This window comes from Hetaerina americana, unplaced genomic scaffold, assembly GCF_022747635.1.
Source record: "Hetaerina americana unplaced genomic scaffold, ioHetAmer1.1.p SCAF_40, whole genome shotgun sequence".
NCBI classification, from domain to species: domain Eukaryota; kingdom Metazoa; phylum Arthropoda; class Insecta; order Odonata; family Calopterygidae; genus Hetaerina; species Hetaerina americana.
This window is the reverse complement of record NW_027286986.1, coordinates 3,681,226-3,697,289: the sequence shown is the minus strand read 5'-3', so window position 1 is coordinate 3,697,289 and position 16,064 is coordinate 3,681,226. Positions and strand designations below refer to the sequence as shown.

Below are 16,064 nucleotides of genomic sequence, written 5' to 3'. Positions count from 1 at the left end.
AATTTATTATTATTATTAGGTAATCTACCGGTTAAGGTAGGTTTTTGGATGGACATAATTACTAATTAAATAATTTCTGGCCCCTTGCAAAACAAAACATCCTACTCTACATCAGGTCCCTCTTCAGCTCTGAGTACTTTCTTCCTCCCTTCATCCCGTCCAACATCCCTATCCTGTTCCTTCCCTTTCCTCGTTTGCCTAACATTCTCCCCTCAATTACAGTCTTCAACATCCCGCTGCCTGTCAATACCCCCTTCAGCCACTTTTCCTGCCTCCATAGGATTGCTCCCAACAAACCCCTCTCTTCGCCCACCACACCAAGTACTTCCTCGTTTGTTTTCTTCTATGTCCATTTCACCTTCTCCATTCTTCTTTACACCCACATTACAAAAGCCTCCAGTCTACGTCTATCCTCCTGCTTCAATGACCACGTTTCCGCGCCATACATAGCTACGCTCCATATAAAAGTTTTTACGAGTCTTTTCTTAACATCCTTACTCAACGTCCCCGTCATGAACTCCCTCCTCGTGAAAGCCTCTTTGCCTAGCGCAATTCTTATCCTAACGTCCATACTACTTTGACCATTTTGGTCCAAAACACTACCGAGATACGTAAACTGTTCTACCTGCTCTAGTTTTTGCCCTCCTATTTTAATGTTTAGCTTAGCCTTTTTCTTTCTAGAATATCGCATAACCTTTGTTTTATTAATATTAATTTTCATCCCATACCTGTCGCACTGAATTTCCATTTCATTCAGCAATGCTTGGAACCCCTTGGCTGACTGACAAACTAAAGCTTGGTCATCAGCAAACCTAACTGATTTTATGAATTGCCCACCCACTTTCATTCCTACCTCCAGTTCTTCCCATGCCTCTTTGATCATTTACTCTGCATACAGGTTGAAGAGCAACGGTGAGAATGGGCAACCCTGCCTTACACCTCTTCCTAACACTGCCCATCCGGACTCCCCGTTCCCCACTCGCACCTGAGCAGTCTGAGACATGTACAGGTTGCGGATTAGCCTCCTTTCCCTCCAATCTATTCCTATTTTCTGCAATATTCTCATTAGTTTTTCCCAATTCACTCTATCAAACGCTTTTTCGAAATCTACGAAACAGGCAAATACCTCCTGGTTGTATTCTACATTCCTCTCGATTAATAATCTCATTACTGCAATGGCATCACGCGTACCTCTCCCCTTCCTAAACCCAAACTGATCATCCGCTAAGTTATCATTTGCCCTACTCCCTATCCTTTTGTTTATGATCCTGAGAACAACTTTAGCTGCGTGGGATATCAAACTTATTGTCCTGTAGTCCTCACATGATGTAGCCTTTACCTTTTTCGGGATGGGAACTGAAACTGATCTCACAAAGTCTTCCGGCCAGATTCCTTCCTCATAAATACTACGGATCAGCCCATGTAGCCTCTTCCTCCCACATTTTCCTAAGCATTTTAAAAGTTCCGCAGGAATGTTATTCACCCCCACGGCCTTATTTAGTTTCATCTCCCTTAATGCCCTTTCTATCTCATTGTCTAGAATGCCTGGCCCTAAGCTATCTTCCTCTACGTCATGTTCCTTTTCTATGTCCAACTTTGTCGGTCTAAGCTCTTTACTATATAGTTCTTCTATGTACTCCTTCCATCTCTCTTGGATCTATCCTGTGTCAACTATTACCTTAACCGCCTTATCTCTAACTGTTAGCATAGATCTCCCTTTCTTACTTCCCGATAAAGATTTAACTTTGCTGTACAGCGCACCGATTTCACCCTTCCTCTGTAGACTTTCCATATCCTTCCACTGCGTCTTCCACCATACTTCTTTTGCTTTATTTGTTGCCCGCCTCAATTTATTGTTTAATTCTTTGTACTTCATTTTTCCTATTTATGTATATACATTCTTCTATTTTCGGCGTTCGCCCTTCTTTGTAATCATCTCATCCGTGATCCATGGTTTCCTCGTCCTTTTAGCGTTAACGGTTCCAATAGTGTCTTGTGCGGCTTTAGACAATCCTTTCTTAATACTTCCCCATTTTTCTTCTAAGGTACTTAGCTCTTTACCATCCTCCATGATTTCCTCTACCGCCTGTTTGTATTCCTTACTTTTCAAACCATTTAATGCTTCTATATTCCATTTTCTAACTCACCGCTCCTGCCTTATCTTTTTGAAACGGACGCTACATTTCATAACAACTAAATTGTGGTCAGAGTCCGCATCCGCTCCCGGGAAGCTGTGCGAATTTATCACACTGTTCCTAAACCTTTGTCTATCTAGGATATAATCTAGCTTATACCTTTCTGAGTCACCTGGCATTTTCCATGTATACCTGCGTCTTTTGTGGTGTCTAAACCAAGTGTTGGTGATGACTAACCCCTGTCTCCTGCAGAACTCAACTGCTTTCTCCCCGCGGTCATTCCTCGTGCCTAAACCGTAGTCCCCGACCTCGTCACCAGCTCTACCTTCGCCTACAGTCGCATTCAATCCCCCATCACTATCAAATGTTTCCCTGCAGGAACACACGAGATTATGTCCTCTAACTGATCGTATATCCTATCGACCTCTTGTTCCTTATGGTTGCTCGGTGGCATGTATACCTGAATAATAACCAAGTTTGTCGGTTCTGCTTTTATCTCTACTAGTAGTATTTTATCCGTTACCTGCTCTATGTTGACGCTCTATGTCTACGTTTCTTCCTATCTCTTTATTTAATACTATGGCAACCCCTCGTTGGCTCTCGTCCCCGCTGCTGTATATTATTCTATAATTATCACTCCAGTAATCCCCGCTATCTTTCCATCTCACCTCGCATAGACCTAAAATATCTATATTTCCCCTTTCCATCTCTCGCTTAACATTCTCCAATTTCCCTGTCCTCATCATTGTCTTAACATTCCACGTTCCTATTCTAACTACTGTGGTCTTTTTCTCCTGCGTCTTCTGTCCTGCTGCTGCTGGTTTTCCCTTGCAAGGGTTTTGTGGGATGACGACCGCGGAAGCCTTGCCTCCCCCGCTGCCGGGCGCGACACACGGCTGATTGGGCCGAGCCCCGTAGTTGCCAGGACTCAATATCTGTGCATTGTCCATCATGTTAATCTTGGGAATGATAATTGAGGTGGTTTCCCGTTGCCTTCCTCAATAGTGTTTTTAACGTGACACCATCACTTATTGGCCACCCCACTGGGGTCGGACGCCAATGCAGCCGCCTCACTGAGGAACAGACGCTGCGTGGACTACCTTTCGTCTGGCTCCTAACCTTCGACCTATCTGGCATGGGTGACCCTACCAGGAGCAATAATTATTACTCCCGCCAGCACAGCTCTAGGGGTCATCGGAGCGCACAAGCCCTTCCACCACGTCAAGGTTGTAGTCCGGGGAGGGTTCCACTTAATTATTAAGTGGAAAATTGCAGGAATGTTTGTCTCTGTTATTAAATCGTTGATTCGTTCGATTTTCATCTGTCACCTGTAGAGTCATTGGCTTTTCTGTTTATGTCTTATATCCGTGCTTTTGGCACCTATATGTGGTAAACATCAGTAGACAGACACGGTGTTGCCTTCTGTTTTGGTCGTATAGTTTTTGAGGCAGTTTGAGGAATGTATAATTTGATATTATCTAATTATTTTAAATTTCTACGAAACCCGTGATTTACCCGTGATTATAGTGTTCGTTCATGATCTCTTCCCCCGAGACGGGCTAAACCCGGCTATTTCATTCAGCCTATCGTTTGCCCTGCACATTGCAATGAATATTTCATGAATCTTCCTCCTAGTTCCTGATACGGAGGTCAATTGCATTGATTCGGATTTTTATCTTCGTGTTGAACACTCAGTAATTAGGAAATTATAACATTTGTTGTCACCAAATCTTTTTTAGGTGACTTCATTTCAACTTTTTGGACTCTTATACAAATGTTAGTCGGATAATTATTTATATGCCTTTACCAGACTAATCCTAACAAATCTCGGTTTTATAAAAGTATTATTGAATCGAGTATGTTTCTTTGCTCACCTGTGATATCGTGTGACCATTGCCTCCGCAATAATGTGGATTGAGCTGCTGCAGCAGGATTGGTTGCATACAACTGTCGATTACCTGACGGTGTATTATTTTAGCTGCGTATTATCCACGACCTAAAAATTATGTGTCATGGCACGGCAATTTTTATAATTTTTACCTAACGCAGATGTTGTTGTAAATGTTGTATTAAAGCCCGGGTCGCCCGGTCGTGCTTCAAGTCCACGGATCACTGAAGTTGTAGCTGATCAGGGCGATGGGGAAATGATAGCTCCAGGTGCCTTTTTTTCCCCTTGCACGATCATTTCGCTAGTCCCTACCCGTATCATTTCTAGTCCTTGTTTAACTGTTTTGTCTCTCTCTTGGCGTTGAGCAGTGACTAATTGTGGTATTTCAAGCTCCAAAGATTGCTTTTAGCTAGTGCCGCAGTAATCATTGGATACAGGAGCAACATTTTAAATAATTTTTAAAGTATGCGTCAATTTGTGCGGATCAGATAGGATGAAGTGATCCTGGTGTTGCCGTTAGATGACGGCACAGAAATCCAAATTTTTTCATTAAAAAGACACTCCAAGGATAATACCAGGAGTTTTTTTTATGAAAACAGTACTCATATGATGTCGAATCAAAAATAAAAAGGGTAACATTTAGAGAAGTAAGAGACAAATTGCAACTTTCCTTCGTATTGGTGTGATTGGTTCATATTTGTGCGTGTGTGGCCGGTGCCCCCGCCACGCTCCCTCGCGGGCTGTCGTGTAGATGCGAGTGATTGCTGGTGTTTCGTGGTGCCATGGCGGCTCTTTACCGCCGTGAAGCCGAGGAGTGGCATGATCGGCTGGAAAGAAGAGTCCTGTGCGTGATCAGGGATCAAGAAAGAGACCCCTCAAATGACCGAAGCAGGAAATCCCTGCCATTGTCTCTGTATCACTCTTAACGATCACGGGATCACGTTTGAAAGCCATCATGTGAACGATAACTGTCGCAGTCAAAAAAACTTTGTTCATATTTTATTACGTGTGGTACGGGATTCAAGTCTTTAAAATTTTCCCCTCTGTTTGCATCACCCGTTGCCTTCAAACCATACATTTCCGCGGTTTTACTCAGGAGTTGACCGGTTTGAAGGTGGTGAAGGGATGCTCCTCCCCTCTCGTAGTTTGATGCACTCAATTGATGCCTTTCGTTCTCTTCTCCTCCATCGCAGACCATCACCGGGGCCATGAGCACGTTGGCGCCGCCCATACCTCTGGAGAAGCCGCAGGATAACCGGGGTCGCGTGGACTACATCCAGGACGTGGCTTCACAACACGACTTCGATTATCCCCCGGTAAGTGTCGCGCCCAAGAGACAAAGATTGTTTATGTGTTTATTATTGCTTGCTTAAAGAAAAGGGCCCGATTTCATTGTTTGCACCCGTGAATTTAAAGGCCATCAAAATCTGGAGTAGGCCTCTTCGGGCCGGGATATTAATTTCAAGTTCAAGAAAGGTGTTATCTGTTGCATTCCATTGACATTGCTGCCTCATCGTCACCTACTGGGGCCCTTGCACGCCCTGACATTTACACAAGGAGTGAGGGAAACCCGGTACTCTACGATGGTAACATAGATACAACACTACCCTCTGGAACTTCATGTAAAATGTGTGATGAAGTGAGTTATCAAAGGCAAGCCGAAAGTGGGTCTTTTACGTACGGAGATGAAGATACGTTGCAATAATTTCGTATCACTTATACGTAGCACTATTTCTCATGAGTATACTATATTTCCATGTTGGGCGCTACCTACTGCCTAGTTCAATGCTTTTATTTTGAGGAAAACATTTTTATCAGGAGAAATTACGGAATAGCGGGATACCTTAAGAAAAATTTCAATAATTGTGCTTATCCGCAATCTTCATTTCCGCACAGTTCGAAGGAGGTATGTGGATTGGTGTGACGGAGATGGCACGGTGTAAATGCGGGGAACTATGAGCAAAATAATGGGAAAAATAGTATCGTAATTTTATACCGTCAAGTAACCTGGCAAACACGTATACCGCCACCCTTTCCCGGTTGAGGGTGCGCGCGCATAACTGAACTGTCGCTGACCCCACCCGCATCCGTGGGGGGTCAGAGGCCTGATCGCCCAGCGCTCCCTCGCCGGACACAAGCCTGGTCACTCGTAGTCCGACGTTTCGTTTAGCGAAGGTTGGTCTCTGTCAAAATGACGTGCGTCCCTTAACCTCGACGATTGATGACCGAGGTTGTACGCGCGCGCGTTATATATGAAGCGCTTGTGTGTGGCAGAGTAATGAAGTACAACAAAAGCATGTGAAGCTGTGTGATTAGATCTTCCTGGTAAATAGCATGGTGAACCCCCTCCCCCTCTGTAATACCCTGATGGGTGTATTTCACGCAGTGCAGCGCGCGCTGTTGGTCTGCGTAATAGGTGAACTCTCTACACTCGCCTATGGAACCAGCTCCCAGATTCATTACTGTGATTAGATACACAGTTGTACAGGTATTTCAGTTAGAGCCATATTTTTCATTTATTATAATTATAAAAATTATGAGTCTGTCTGTAATACCAGACTAACTCGGCGTTCCCTGCAAATGACAATTTTCTTAACTAAATGTCGACCAATTACACAGAACTCATCATTCGCCTGAGTTATTTACCAAACATTTTTAAACAACTTAATGGTTCAAGTGACTTTAACAAAAAAACAGACGAAAAGATGAAAACTCGATTTAGCCAATCCACCATCCCTTCCAAGGAAAAAGTCCGCAGATGCAACTCTCCATTATGTTGATCATTTGAAAACCAATTCCTTTTCTAGTCTTGAAAATCAGAAAATTTCTCAAGGTCACGACTGCTTCTTCCTCATTTGTTTTCACTGACACTAGCATCTCACTGTATAATTTCAATTTTCTCAGTCGAGAAAAGTCACTTCTTGCGTCCAGCAGAACTTCCAGTTAAAAGAGAATATTATTAAATCTTTGAATCGTTCGGAGGTTCGTTTTTTGACTTCAGTGATGGGAAAATTGCATGGATTAAATTCAGGGTCTGTCCCCGTGATAAGTGGAATGATTTTTTGCCACCAATGCAGATGGCTGGGATGGGGTGATTTGTGGGGGGAAAGGTAATGGGAGATCCTGGGAAAGCGACCCATCCATTGTCAGTTGTCCGCGGGCCGTTACAGTCTGCGGATTGCTGCTAGACTGAATTGTAATGACCTCCTGTTCGAGGGTCGCGCCACAAATTCGCGACGCCAATTTCCATGGGGCTATGATGTGCGGTACAATTTGTGTTAAACTCTGGAAATTGGGTGGAGAAATGTCCCAAGTGATGATTTAGTGCTTGCACAGGATGTTGTGGGAGGGTAGAGAGGAGGTTGGCGATGAGGAATGCCCCGAGGACGTCCATCGGCAACGCAGTGCGATGAACACGTGCAAAAGGTGAGACACACGCTCAATTCTGATTTACCCCCAAGGGTCAGGATGTCAGCAGAAGAACGCAAAATTCATAAAACCACAGTGAATTGAATTCTTACAGAAGATTTAGCCATGAGAATGAAATGCCAAAATGGTCTCCAAAGTGCTGTCGGAAGACTACTTGTGTGACATTCTTGCCTTGGACCTTTTGGATCACGGTGATAGTAACCGGAATTTTTTAGAATAGGTGGTTACTGGTGACGAGACGTAGGCCTTAGGAGAGTACGACCCAGGTATAAACCCTTTTAGTACCATTTTGGCCACTGGATTATGTCGAAGAGGCCATGACTGGGTGCCTGGATAGGGGCCTGTTGATGCCTTACAAGAAGTATGCCGCAAATGGCGTAGGCACTGGCATTGGTTTGTGTCGATACGTAAAGGTGCTCTTATGAAGAATTTTAGCAATTTGTACTTTGATCTGCTATGTATTTTTTCCCAGATGCATTCTGCTAATTTTTGGGACAGACCTTGTGTATCGATTTTCTTCCAGATTTATTGCAACAAGCTGGACATTCCAAGTCTTTTGAAATTTAAGGATTGAGAAATTTAACTGTCGAGTGCATTTAAAACAATCAGGAAGATAATAATATTGCCGTCTCCCGAGTGATGAGATTATTGGCGATTATTAGGCTAGAGGTGGAAGACTTTCTTCTTGGCATCTTATTTTCTCTGCAATAGATTTCGTGAGGAGCTTGAGTGAACCTGCGGTCTCTTCATTCGCCTCCAAGCAACACTCACTCTTCTTAAAGGTGGGCGCCGAGAGATCAAATCGTTTGCCTCGCCTTTTTTCTTGGCTCCCTCTGGTGTCCCTGAGAAAAGCGTTCAGATGTAACTCGCATTCTTTGGGGGGTGTGCAAGTGGCAACATACCCAAGCCGCTAACAACGGACGTTTAAGCCTCCCTGCTAACTATCAGTATAAGATAGGTCTTGAGCGTTTCTCGTGTCTCTCTCTCTCTACCCGGTCGTTCATTTCGATGCTGAACGCTTAAATTCGACCATAAGCACGAGGCACTCACTCTCTGGCTATTACACCGGGTACACCATTTATGGGAGCAACGTTATTCGAGCTTTTTAAGCGCCTGCCTCTATGAATCTCTAGCGCAAAGTGTGCAGTCCGTCGCGAAAGTTAATTACAATCTTGTGACATTGAAGGCAAGCTGGCGGCAGTCAGGCAGCGAACGTAATGGAGATATATTTTGCTTGTGACCAATCGATTTCATAAGAATTGAATTTTGTTGCATCTGCGATTTTTTTTCATTTTAACTCGACTGTAACTAAAAAGGGGTAACTGTATCCTGTGACTATATGACATGCTTTCATTTTCAAGTGAAAAAGCGAAACTCTCATTTTTCCGAATTCATTTTTGTTTGACTCAACACGAACTCCTTAAGTTTCGTAGAAGATCTTAATCATCGGGTTGCGTTAAAATAAAAATGTTGGTGGATAAACAAAGTAACCCGTATTCCTTTCAATTAACGACAAGCAGTTTCCCCTGTGCCTTATAATTAGTATGAATTTCGAAAAGTTGCCTGTTTGTTTAATCATTGTGTTGACTGTGTTACGAACAGCTGTTTGTTTTTTCTTTTTTTCTTTTTTTTTCTTTGCCCGTCCCAACCCCGGGGACGTTGCTTAAGATAAGGGCGTCGTGGATGGCCGGGCAGAGAGTCGCCTCACGAATTCTATCAAATTAATTGCGGGAATGGCTGCGACACCTCGAGGATTTCATTTCCGACGACGTCGTGTGGGCATTCGGTCGGCATTTCCACCCTCCCCGCCCCGCCCTTTGTTCCCCATCCTGCCCCAATTCCAACGCTCCCCCACCCGCCCACCTCTCTCCACCCACTGCCCCGAAAACCCTCTGCCCGCCTTCGGCTGCATCCGAAAAGGGATCGAATAAGCCCCCACCCACCCACACACACACACATTCCTTCAACCCCTTCTACTTCCTGCGTTCCCACCACCACATCCCCCTCCCCCTTCCAAAATCCAGACTCTCGACTTCTGTTGCCGAAATGTCATTTGCCACAGTGTTGCCGCGTCGTGCTCTCTTTTGTGCAATGCACTAAAACACACACATGCACGCACGCAGATAGAGAGAGAGAGAGAGGGAGAAGGTATGGAGTCGTTTGCGTGGGAGGAAGGGGGAGAGACGGACGGACGCACGCATTCCGACGCGTGCGACGCGACTCTTTTTTTAATTTCCTCCCCAACTCTCCACCTCCTGTCGTTTTTCCCCATTCGTTTTTTCCTGCCTCTCTGGATAGAACGGGAGGGGGTGCAAAATAAACCCCCGCCCCACGCAATGAATGCCTTCCGGACGGAGCCCCACACAGATTTTTTTTAATTTCGAAACTCTCGGATGGCGATGAGGAGCGAGTTCTCGGGAGGGAGTGGGAGGGTGGGCGTGTGACCAGTCGCCGCAGAGGAGCGGACGCGCGCCATCATCCCAAAGGGGAAATAAATATTTGTTGCAGTGCTGCCTTGTTGGTCTACTGAGGGTTAAGAATACCGAAAACCACCAATTCAAACTCTTCCAAAGTTTTTGAAACTCCAATTAATACGCATCGGTAGAACGGGGAACTTTTGACAAAACCAAAGATGGATTTTGGCGATAGATTTTGCGTTGGACCCGCAGGTTTGTGGAAACTTCCCCGGGAAAGATCGGGTGCATCGGGTAGTTTGTGACGAGGATAAGTCGATTAATGTGTCGCAAACGACGGCGAGACGAACGCAGGAGCTGTTGCGAACATTTCGCTGGGGACGTTTGGAACATCCACCGTGAATGTAGTCTCCCGACTCAGTCCACTTAGTGATCTTCATCTGTTCGGGCCCCCAAGAAAGAATCATTTGGGTGGCCGGCGTTTTGAAAATGATGACGCCCCCATAGTCCAATAGGTTACTCCAATACTTGGCTGCGACAGCAAATGAAAGAATTCTTTGCTGCCGGTTCGCATGCGAAGGACATGTAAAGAGATGGGATAGTTGTCTCTGAATGTACGGGGTGAATATGTAGAAAACTAAAATTAATTTCAGGTATTTACTTTGATTATTATTTGCGACTTATTTATTTACTCACCCACGTATTTAATCGAAGCTTTCTTTTAATTATCTTACAAGTTTGATCTGGATGGCCCTTTGGGGCTCTGTTATATTTCCAAGACCCATCTAACACGAATTTGAATACTCCGACGGCCATCCACTGCAACAAATCATTCTCGAACACCGCACACACACTTTACATTCATAAGGATTTCAATTGTGTTGACACCAATAACTTTCGTCATGAAATTTTGGATATGGTGCTGTTTATCCTGCATTGCACTTAAAATCCTTGGGGCGTACAAAGAGCAATTTGTACCATTGAATATTTGTCTCTCGTTCATGATGTTTCCATGTTTTCGTGTCCGTCATGTTAAAATAAAATATGTTAATTTTACTGTATTTCGTGGGCGGAAAAAATGTAGGGGGGTTTGTGGAAAAAATATATAGATGTCGTGGGTTGTTTATGTTTTGAGTATTGGTCACTCTGACGTGGAAGTTGAATTTTGACCGGGAAGGACCAGTAGTTGTTATAAACTATAATGTAAATTTTTACCCCCGTAAAAATTAACCCCGTAAGCCTCTTCCCCTACGCTCTGAATTTATTGACATCTGTGATGGCGTCGTTGTATCGGCCCCGCTATGCCTAAAGTGTATGTCGAGCGGATAGGATGATTGGTGCATCTCGGTAATACAATCATTAAACTAAAGGATGGCGAGTTGGTTATTCTCCCACCTGCTTGGTGATTGGGTGGGAACGGTGTTGCAGTGTCCCCTTCTCATAATATCATGCGTAGACTTCATTTCTTTGCCGTGGATGTATTGGTGTCGTAAAATTTTCCGCAGTTTTGGGCCATTTTGATTTGTAAAACAGTACAGGCACATGTAAGGTCAAATACGCCGCAATGCGTGAGGGCATTTCGCGGTTGTTATTTCCTCTGCCCCGACTTCATATTCCCTTTTCGGATGTTCCGCGATGCATCTGCCGCAAGAAATAGAAGCATCTTATCAAATAAGTTCCATTTCGTGGACGAATACCAAAGGAAGATAGTATCTGCTGGACCGGGAACATCGAAATGGAATGTGTACTCTCGATCAAATCCCTAGCGGTTCCCCCACTCACGATCTCTCCTGGGTGAAATGCATACGGGGAATATGTGGACAAGCTAACGAAAAATTAGAAGAGTACTGGGTAAATGTGATGAAAAGGTCAAAGAGAACTGTTATCTTTCGATGGCTAGGCCTCCTTTTGAATATGCTGCTAGTATACGGATGGAATCCTCACATACTTAGATTGATTGCCGATTTGGATCGCGTGTGCGGCGTAGAGGAGGTGGGATGGGAATCATTCACGGAGAGAATGTTAAATTACAGATTAAATCTCTTGCATAAATATGATAGGACGTCTTTTGAGGAGTGATGCTGAAAATGTAGTATTACCCCCATCGTACTACGACGGGTGACATCATCTAAATAAAATTAGAGAGATCAAGTGTAGAACAGATAGATTCAAGATGTCATTTTGTCCACGAACGATAGGGGATCATGATAACATTGTCCGACTGCGGCAGGGTCATATTCGGGTCAAAATTATTCTGGTGTGTATTCACCCGCTGCCACACACCCTAGAGGTGGTTTGCAGGGTACAGAAAAATACGAAATAATAGTGGACTCTAACCACTACTGCGAGGAGCGTTGTATTTTCCAATTATAAATTTCCATTCATTAAATAATCAAAGTGACATATTAGATGCCGGGAATACCTTAACAGGGTCCTTGTTCCCACTAAAAAAATGACGGAAACTATTCTTCGCGGCAGTCACTTTCGTGGTTCCCCAGGAGACAGACGTCTTTCCCTGTTGACTCGCCTCTTTCATCCTCTCATTTGCCTCCCCCCCCCCACTCTTCCCTCCCACCACGTGCGTCATTCCCAATTGTCGCGCTCTCTCTTTCTCTTATCGCCCGTGCGTCGTCGCTGTTGACGGATGCCGCGCGGAAGGGACGATGGGGGGGTGATAGGAGGTCGTAATTCCTTCCTCCCCCAACCCCACCATTCTTTTAATTGCGACATTAAGCAAAACTCGGCCGCGGTGAGGTAAAAAAGCGCCACCCGACCGGCGCCGCGTGAGTCACGTCTCCGCGCACGCCTCGCCTCGTGCATCTCCCCCGCGTCGTCCATGCGCCGTATCGCTGGTCTTCTGTTTTGAGTCGGACGAGGAGAGGGGAGGTGGGGTGAGCCCCGATAGAATCACCGACTAGTCCGGGGTTCGTCTCTCAAAGCTACGAGTCATTTTACAAGTCCTTGTAGTTTGCGGATGTAGTAAGAGTCCGCTGATCTGTGGCGTGCAACACTCGTTACTTGCATTACACAGTGTTGGAGTTTGAAAGTTCTGTCTGGAATTTTAAGACTCGTAAATCGACGTGTATCCTTAGGAAACGGGACACCTCACTCCCGCAGAGATGCGCTAGCTTTCCGCTGTCGCTGTTATGGCCGTATCACCAATGGAACGGTGTGTCCGTTTATTCGAAAAGCAACGATGTCATCAATCGAAATTAAGCGGGAGAAGGATCCTTATATGTCGAGAACTTCACTGAGAAATCGATCGCCAAAAACCTGGATTCGAACTCGGATCCCTCGATGTCCGACCTAAGTTAGTAAAACCTTAACGACTCGTCATCATCCCAAGCCATGTTTAATTTAAATTACCTCAGCAGTATGTGAATTCGTCCAAGGCACTTGTGTGTTTAAACTTTGGCCTCAACCCCGTGGAATGGGGCGTAGCGAGGACGACTGCAATGACTGCAATTACGTACTTCATGGCATTGGATGGTTAATCTTCGGGACGTACGTATTGCTTATTTTGAGAGCTTTAATTGACGATGTGAAGGGACGCCCTCGGTAGCCCATCGTACCGGAAGTCAAGGGGGACGATTTTCGCACTAAGGTGATATTTCCGTCTTTCACGTGAACACTGGACGCCACAAGGGCGTACGGCGGGTAGTGTAAACTGTTCTGGCATATACCGAAGTTGCTTTGTATTTATTCTTGTTTTCATCGCATTGAAGTTCAGTATTTTAGGTTGTCGAATGCCCCCAGACTTAAACTGTTTCGCACAGCGCGTGTATTGTCCATTTACACTGTGAAGGTCTGTGGCGACGGCTTCAATGCATCCCAAACGAGCGCGAGACGGAAATTGTTGTTAGTGGTGCATTGAACAGAGGGCGATGAAGAATTTACCTCCGATACCCTTCCAAACAGTGCACCTGCTTGCATTACTGTAAACCACTTTCGGTGCAGCTTGTGTTTCGCATTCCTCACGCTGATGAATATTTCCGTACTTTTCCTCATTCTCCCTCGCTTATGCAACGTTCACCTTTCTTCAGGCATCCCTATGCCTCTTGATATCTCCCGTATACACATGTTTCTGCCAAGATTACATGCGCGTACAAAGAAAGAAATCCCTCGTTCTACCGCTCGTGTCATTTTCATCATGGTTGGCAAAGTTTTAGATCTCTATCTGCTTGTATACACACTGAATATTAATTGATGTGTTTAGCTCGTATATGCCTACATGGTATTCTGCTAGCCACCGCTAGGGTGTCTGTGTCAAGAAAGGTGATGGTGGAGTCTGGAAGAGGTGAATTTAACAGTGGAAGATGAATTTAAGGCGGATAAGAAATTATTGAGAGGCTCAGAGCTATGTGTCCAGAGAATAAAAATGTCGTCTATGCAGCGGACCCAGAAAAGAGGTTGGCAGGGTTGCTGTGATAGGAAAGTCTTTTCGAGATGGCCCATGAAGAGATTGGCGTATGATGGTACTATCCTCGTTCCCATCGCTGTGCCTTTGGTCTGTAGGTAAAAACAGTTTATATATATATATAATATTATATATATATATATATATATATATATATATATTATATTATATAAACCATAAACACAGTAATCAACCCGAAGGTCGGTTTGGTAGGTGATGGTAGAGTTCACCCAGTACTAAGCCCTGTACGGCGTGTGAAATTCACACATCAGGGTAGGGGGGCCAGTTCCTTTCCCTGTGCCGGTTATGGTTTTCCCGGGAAGACCTGGTACCGGAAAAATCACGCTGCTTGGGTGGAGCTGCAGGTGCCCAGAGTGCCTTGCCCGGGAATCGAACCCGGGACCCTCCGGTCAGTAATCCAACGCTCTACCCCCTGGACAACCGCGACCCACATATATATATGTATATATATATATATATATATATACATATATATATATATATTTATTTATTTATTTATTTAATTTTTTTCAAACACGAAATCCCGCCATTCGGCGAACAAATATTCTTTCTTATTCTTTCGCATGGAAATAGATATAAGGAAAACGGATAGTAACACACGTAGGAAAATTTCCTTGACCGGGATAAATATTTTTACTCATGTGATCCGTTCGATTCCGCCTTCCCCACCTCTCCTGTGTTCGTCCGTTATGTGTTCCTTTCCGTTTTCCTCATACATATATACTATACGTATACTATACGTATATATAGATATACTATACGTATTATAGATATATACGTATATACGTATATATATACGTACGTATATACGATACATACGATACGATATATATACGTACGATATATACGTATACTATACGTATATATAGATATATATATATATATATACTATACGTATATATATATATATAGATATATATATATATATATATACTATACGTATATATATATATATATATATATATATATATATATATATATATATATATATATATACGTATAAACATATGTTGGACGACTGCCCGGAGGGACCGAAATAAATGAAAGGTATCCAAGTTAATGAAGTCTTATGCTAAAATATTCTGTATCTTCACGCCAATTTAGCACTATATTCCTTAGGTAGTCCCTGGCTGACTCACGAGTCAGCCAGCTGCTCTGGAAGGGTCCGGAACGGGAATTGAAAGTACATCAATCAGTATTGCATCGGCAATTCAACATCTACACAATATCACATCACACACTAAGTCTTGACTGCGTGTGTACCCGTCCACCGTTTCCTCCTTCTTGGAAATGCCTTTTTGCTAACCTAATTCTTCTCATAATGTTCCCATGTGACCGACATAACACTATATCCCGCAAGACCCCACGAGGGCGTGTGGCGGGGGGTGTGGAAGGGCACCAGCCATAAAAGCACAATTATTAGTCCATGCATGCATTTGAATGTTTATTAGCTCCTATGTAAAAATATTGTACACCTAACCACATAAATGCCTCATGTACGTTATGCAATAATTAAATAGGTCGTTACATTTTAGCCTTTAAATGAATAGACTCGGGGACTTGGGTTCGATGTTGTTCCGTTTGTGTGTCGCGTGAAGGAATACTTAAATCTGCCTCCGACGGTGCCTTTGTCTCTTATTTCATTTTTACGACTGTCGAATGTACCATTGCAAGTTGGTGCGTTAATAATTCCCTCGTTGTAGCAAGAAAACTCGGGTGTCCCGTACATTCATTAAAGTCAGTCTTGCCCGCTGTCTTCG

General features: G+C 44.0%; 1 protein-coding gene across 1 annotated transcript in view; it reads left to right on the top strand.

Moving 5' to 3' along the window:
* The window catches only part of Galphas (G protein alpha s subunit), a 201,858-nt gene that overhangs the window by 147,378 nt on the left and 38,416 nt on the right, over positions 1 to 16,064 (top strand). Inside the window, exon 4 of the mRNA XM_071591038.1 lies at positions 5,217 to 5,339. Within this exon, the coding sequence (XP_071447139.1) occupies positions 5,217 to 5,339 (123 nt within the window). The remainder of the gene's footprint in view (positions 1 to 5,216; positions 5,340 to 16,064) is intronic.